The sequence below is a fragment of the Acyrthosiphon pisum genome, chromosome A2, assembly GCF_005508785.2.
Source record: "Acyrthosiphon pisum isolate AL4f chromosome A2, pea_aphid_22Mar2018_4r6ur, whole genome shotgun sequence".
Lineage (NCBI taxonomy): Eukaryota > Metazoa > Arthropoda > Insecta > Hemiptera > Aphididae > Acyrthosiphon > Acyrthosiphon pisum.
In genome coordinates, this window is record NC_042495.1 from 86,650,256 (window position 1) to 86,656,864 (window position 6,609).

Below are 6,609 nucleotides of genomic sequence, written 5' to 3' on the forward strand. Positions count from 1 at the left end.
TTTGTTGTGATGTATTATATTATTCGTGGGTACTTTAAACTTCTAAAGTATACTATTATATATCTATGATTTTACCACGGTTTTTTGTTGATGTACAACGCGTTATAACTTATAAGTATCTAATAGATATTATGATATGATTAATTTGGAATTTATTATAGGTACCTATTATAGGTCAATTTTTTTTTAATACCATAGATAAGTATATATATGTCTAATACATAGACTGATATACCGTCTCCGCTCAGAATCGTTTTTCTTATACAGTGATATTATATCATTGAATTCAAATTTAATACTGTCCATTATACAGTGACCCACTTCTAACCTACTGTACAGCAGAGCGACATCCACTTACCCACCTTTTTTTTTATTAATATCAATACAATTTTATTTGCTGGGTAAAAAAGCGTGAAAATTTAATGCAAGGCTTCTGATATATTGTTACAATAGCAGTTGAAAAATATTAAAAATACATAGGCACATTTTTTTTTTTATAAGCATTTGAAGTTCAAATTTTGACAAAATTTATCAAATTTAAAATTGAATAATTATTTTGTAGATAAAAACTTATAAAATGTTCAACTTTTATTTCTAAGGATTGAAAATTTAAAACTTGATTCCATGTAAATAGGTAAATATATAAATTACTTTGTTCACAATAATATCATTAAATTTATTTAGTAGTATAATCATAGGCTGACTGACCATTTTAGCTCAGAATTGTTTTTCTTATGTAATAATGATATTACATCACTGAATTCAATATTTACACCATCCATTACACCCACCTGTAACCAATCAGCGCGAAATCCACTTTTTTTTAAAAATATGTACCTATGACTAAAATATATCACGGTTTAAGATATATATCTATAACCGTGCTAAAATATATTAAAAAAATTTTAACCATATTTGAGTCACATTTCATATTTTGTGTATGTTTTTAATCTCTTTGACATATTTTCTTCCATGATATATTTACTCATAATATGTGCTTCTAATCTCTTTGAAAAATTGAAATTGTTCCACCTTCTACTCAACGCTGTAGCATCGTTCTCTTTTGATAAACATTATTTAGGTTTATCGTTTACACTTTCTGAATCATTGGTGCAACATCCAGAAGCAAGTAAGTTAATATAAATTTTATCTGTTTGAATCCTACAATTTGGCGACTTTTTTAACGCCATTGTTATTATTAGCGATTCTTTATAAATTGTTTTAACCTTTTGTTCACAGAAATGGGCCGTCGTCCTGCGAGATGGTAAGTAAATATCCTTACTGTTTCATCTTGTCTCAATCGCCACATTTTATGTAGAACCCTGATTATTTTATTAGTTAATTCATAATATATTGAACTGATTTAGAGTGTAGCTAAATAAATGTTAGTCACTTTTAATACTATTCATTATTCAGCATATTTGTATTTTAAGGTGCTATTAGAACCATTGAAAATTGGACCAGAATACCAATAATTTACAGCATAATCAATTAAGTATTAACTGTGTTTTATTGCTTATTTCAATAGTTATCGTTACTGCAAAAACAAGCCGTACCCAAAATCACGGTTTTGTCGTGGTGTGCCAGATCCCAAAATTAGGATCTTCGATTTGGGAAAAAAGAAGGCTAGAGTCGATGATTTTCCGTTATGTGTACATCTTGTAAGTTATATTTAATCATAGTACATCCTAAGTATTCTAACAATTATTGTTAACAGGTATCTGATGAATATGAACAATTGTCGTCTGAAGCTTTGGAAGCTGGGCGTATTTGTGCCAATAAATACATGGTGAAACATTGCGGTAAAGACCAGTTCCACATTCGTATGAGACTTCATCCGTTCCATGTCATTCGTATCAATAAGATGTTGTCATGTGCTGGAGCTGATAGGTATGTATTCAACAGTCTTTGTTATATACTTCACCGTTTCCATCAAAACAGTAGCTAGACAATATCTTAGAGCAGTGGTCCTTAACCTATTTTAGATCACAGACCCCTAATTAAAAATTTTTTTTCAAAACACCTCATGTTATCATAACTGAAATTATAACAATTATTTTATATTACAAATTACATACATAGACATAACAAAACATAAACATTTAAAATGATTTTGATTACCTTTAATTTTTTTTAAAAATATAATTGAGTGATTGATCAACTACACTTAGTAACAGTATATATACGACTGCCGACTGCAGCGCTGTACGCTTGTAAATTTTGTATGAATAAGAAAAACTGATAAATAAATATTAATAATACAATTATTTGGTGTAGTATATACACTTTAATACTTAATTATATCTCGTCTGTGATAAAAAAAAAAAATAATATTCCAACAATATTGGGATAGTGCACTCATGTCACTTATTATTTACATATGTTATGTACTTATGTGTAAAGACTCCCACGGACCACAAGTTAAGAACTGCTGTCTTAGAGTACTGTGACTTGCAGTGCTGTGGGAAGGAACCCCTTTTTTAGTGTCTCCTTGCCATATTTGTAAAAAATATTTTTTTCTATATTGTAAATGTTATTATTTGATATTATTATATACTCCAACTCAAGCACATACTTAAATGTTGTAGATATATTAATTATATCTGTATATTTAAATGTAAAAAATTACTAAAATCACTGAGAATTAGTGAACAATATGTACCTACTAGGTATATAGGTATTAAATATAAGGTAATTAAATACCTAACCTTTTGTCCAAATAATCTATATAATGGTATAAAGCCTTCTAGAGAATCTGCCTATATTAATTTATTTAAATACTATAGGCCTTAAAATAAAATTGCCAAACTTTTGTAAAACATTAATATGAGTAAAGTACAAAACTTAATAATATTTTATTGAATAAAAAAACCATGTCTGTAAAATATCCATGTAATTTTCTATTTTTTCCAGGCTCCAGACTGGAATGAGAGGAGCTTTTGGTAAGCCTCAAGGTACAGTTGCTCGTGTACACATTGGTCAACCAATCATGAGTGTTCGCTCATCTGATAGATACAAAGCAGCTGTTATTGAAGCTTTACGTCGTGCTAAATTCAAGTTCCCTGGTCGCCAAAAGGTATGTATATCAGTGGAATACATATGATTTTAAATTGTATTAAGATAACAGTTATTTTTTTCAACCCATGATCATTCTCATAGATTCCAATCTATTGTTATTATTATTATCACTTTTATTCGCCTTGGGTTAAAACTTAGCACAGCCTAAAAAGTCTGTTAACATACATTTTTTAAGCAGTGCTATTTCCATTAATGATTATTTAACACAATTTTCGCACTTTTTTCTAATTGAAATGTAGATCATTATCTATTCTATTTAAATACCGTTACCTTTCCAACAGCTGCAAACATACATCCCTTACAAAGTTTAAACAAAAAAAAAAATATGGGTATGACTCATGTGACGGCCAACGTGATGTAGTGATAAAACAATACCACTACAAAACAAAAAAGCTCTGGTTTTGATAACATTAATTGAATTCTAAACATCGCCTGCCACTATTGACTTTTCATGAACCCATCTATAGGGCACAAAATCTTTAATTTATCATTATTAGCAATGTGTGTAAGTCGTGCACATAGTTGACATCAGTAAACGGCTGCTGTTAACTGATGTCAATGACCTGTTTCAACAAGTTGACATACAGACAAACATAATTTTAATTTTTATCAGCAATTCATTACCAAGGTTGGCATGAAAGGCCTAGGCTGCTTTTCTTGGTTAAACCAACTTGAAATTTTGAAAAAAACCATGCTGCTTTCTGGATGAAATATAAATTCCCTCAATTTTTTTTTAATTTTTGTAATTTTTCAGAAAATGTTAACTTATAGGTATTATTTATATTTACAATTAAACTTTGATAAAAAAAAATGCAACTATCAATAAATGTTAAATATGGATTTAAATTCCGTATAATGCCATCTGGCTTTACGACCACTACCAATGACTGGTAGCATGACTTATAAATTTTAATTTATCAATTTAGTTATTATTCAACAATAAACGAAAAAACATAAAATTTAAAAATGCCATTAAAGTTAAAAACCACTAATGTCAATAACAATGGGATAATGTATATTGAGTTTGGGTTTTTGTTAATCTTGTTCTTAACTGTATTGACTTTTACTTTAAAATTACCAAATACTCAAATGTAGAATCAACATCAGCATTAATTAATGTTCTCTCTCCGGTCAATCCATTGTGTACAAAACAATTAATGATTTAAATAATTTAATAATTGTTATCGATACTAGCGTGTTTTGTGTAACTCTAAACTGGAGTTAACAAATACTCCCATAAAACTAAAAGTTATCATGACAACGTTTCAATAGAACATGGATTTTTCGGTCAGTGGAAATTATTAATTATAAATTGTCAGAACTATAAGTTAAATATTGTTTAGAAAAATATATGAAAAAAATTTGGTTAAATCAGTTTTGTTAGCCTTTTTGTAGATTTAAGATTAAATTATATTGACCATTTTCTGATTAATTTGAAATTTAAGGAATGTATATTAAATGAAATTTAAGAATATTCAAACTAGTTAATATAATTTGTATTCTTGTGTGCCATAGACTGTGTATTCATTCATTGTAGTATAAAATAGTTATCGAAGCCTAATAAACTAAAATAGAATTTAAGTTAATATTATCTATCAATAGTAATGAAATAATGAAATGTTTTTCTAGATTTATGTTAGCAAAAAATGGGGATTTACAAAATATGACCGTGAAGAATATGAAACATTGAAGGAAGATGGAAGACTAGCTCCCGATGGTGCCAATGTTAAATTCCGCCCTGACCATGGACCATTAGATAACTGGAGAAAAGTTCAGAGGGAACTTCTTGCTGTTTAAATATGGTTTTGATACCTCTTGTATTGAAACTGATTAAAAAAAAAACTTTGTGAAATTTGGCTGTTTTTTTTTAAGTCCTTGAAAATAATTAAATTCCATCTTATTGATTCAATTAAAAGTTTTTAATTTAATACTAAAAACTTGATAAAGATTTCAAATATTTGAATGTGTTAGATGGATTATCCAGTAGTGTAATGGTTAAACAATTTATGATGGATTGGTATTTCAACCAACATTGACCATTACTATTGTATGTGCTTGAAATTGTTTATAACCAGGGCTCGTAAGTTCATGCATCCGCATGTTTTTTTTGCTACACAGGAAAACATGCTAGCTGAGATACAAATCCATTTCATAACAATAGTAATAATAATATGAAGTTTGATAGTGAATGTTTTTGCATGTTTTGGGTGTAGTGGCATATTTGGCATATAGTCGATTTTTTACAGTCGTTAGTGCATATTATTTCATAAAAATATTTGAAATGTTTCTTGTTTCTTATTTACTTTCCTGTTAACAAAATTATAGTGTTTTGATTTATTTTTATTCAGTGAGCGTGTGACTACCTAATGTCCTAGTAGATACCTACATACTTATTTATATTTCATGTGTTTTACGAAATATCGCGGAAACAGTGTAATCGCTACCACTACCATCCTCCACCGTATAAAGTGGCAGCTTCTCACCAACCAGCATTTATAATTTTGTACATTGCTACACTCTACAGTATAGTTTTCTTACACTCGCCGATGAGTCGTATGCGTTTATCCATTCAATTTCCTGTTTTAGTGTTTTCATGTGAGATATAGGTAGGTTACTACTGTACACATTATTCATATTTTATTTTAACAATGCCGAAAGAAAAACAAACAGTTGCGGGCCGTTTGCAAAATTTTGTGGAGGGATTTGAATTTTTTTAAATTTATGGATTTATTCTTATTATTTTAAAACTTTTTCATGATTTTTTTTACATAATGCTTATTTTGAGTGTATAATTTAAAATTGTTAGAGCATATAAATGCATATTTTCGAACTTTTTAGTGCATATTTTGACAATTTTTAGTGCATAAATGCATGCTTATTCATGCATTTTTTAGTGTATGAAGTAACGAGCCCTGTTTATAACTGTTCATTTTCCATTTAGTTATAAATGTTTATATAATTTAAAAATTATGAATTTTAATTTTTCTATTAAGATTAATTATCTGAGCAGACTTGATAGTATTTTAGTCCATTTGCTTTCAATTGAAAAAAGTGTGGTATACTAAGATTGTTTCTGGTGGTTTATTTTACCAATATTCTGTTGTCACATAAATACCATAGACTCCTGATTAATATTGTGACACATGCTTTTAATTAAATGTTATTTATTTTCATACATTTCAAGAAAAAAATAAATCCCTAATTACGTTTGCAATGCATCACAAACAATGATATCTTTTAAATAAGGTCTTCTGTTGCACAATTAGAAATTTGGTACTAAAAATTGATGTTCCATTTTCAATTGACGATTTAAAACCATCCACCTTTCTATTACATTGTTATGACCTCAAAATTAATATTTTACCTTCCTAATGATTTAAATAGTTATAAAATTGTAATATTTGTATTGGGAACTGGAAACACATTAAGGTTATCAACTAAAATTCAAATAGTTTTGAAAATTTAAATTATGCAATTCTTGTCTTTTGTTAAGGAGTGTCTTATGTTATATTATCATACTGCAAATTTTGT

At 28.2% G+C, this 6,609-nt stretch overlaps 1 protein-coding gene across 1 annotated transcript; it reads left to right on the forward strand.

Annotated features, from left to right (window-relative positions):
• Positions 1–1,037: 1,037 nt before the first annotated feature.
• Positions 1,038–4,987, forward strand: Rpl10 (ribosomal protein L10). The gene is made up of 6 exons (NM_001136122.1): positions 1,038–1,129; positions 1,240–1,264; positions 1,529–1,661; positions 1,718–1,890; positions 2,914–3,076; positions 4,708–4,987. The coding sequence occupies exons 2-6, from the start codon at positions 1,242–1,244 to the stop codon at positions 4,873–4,875; spliced, it is 660 nt and encodes a 219-aa protein (NP_001129594.1). The 5' UTR covers positions 1,038–1,129; positions 1,240–1,241; the 3' UTR covers positions 4,876–4,987.
• Positions 4,988–6,609: the final 1,622 nt, after the last annotated feature.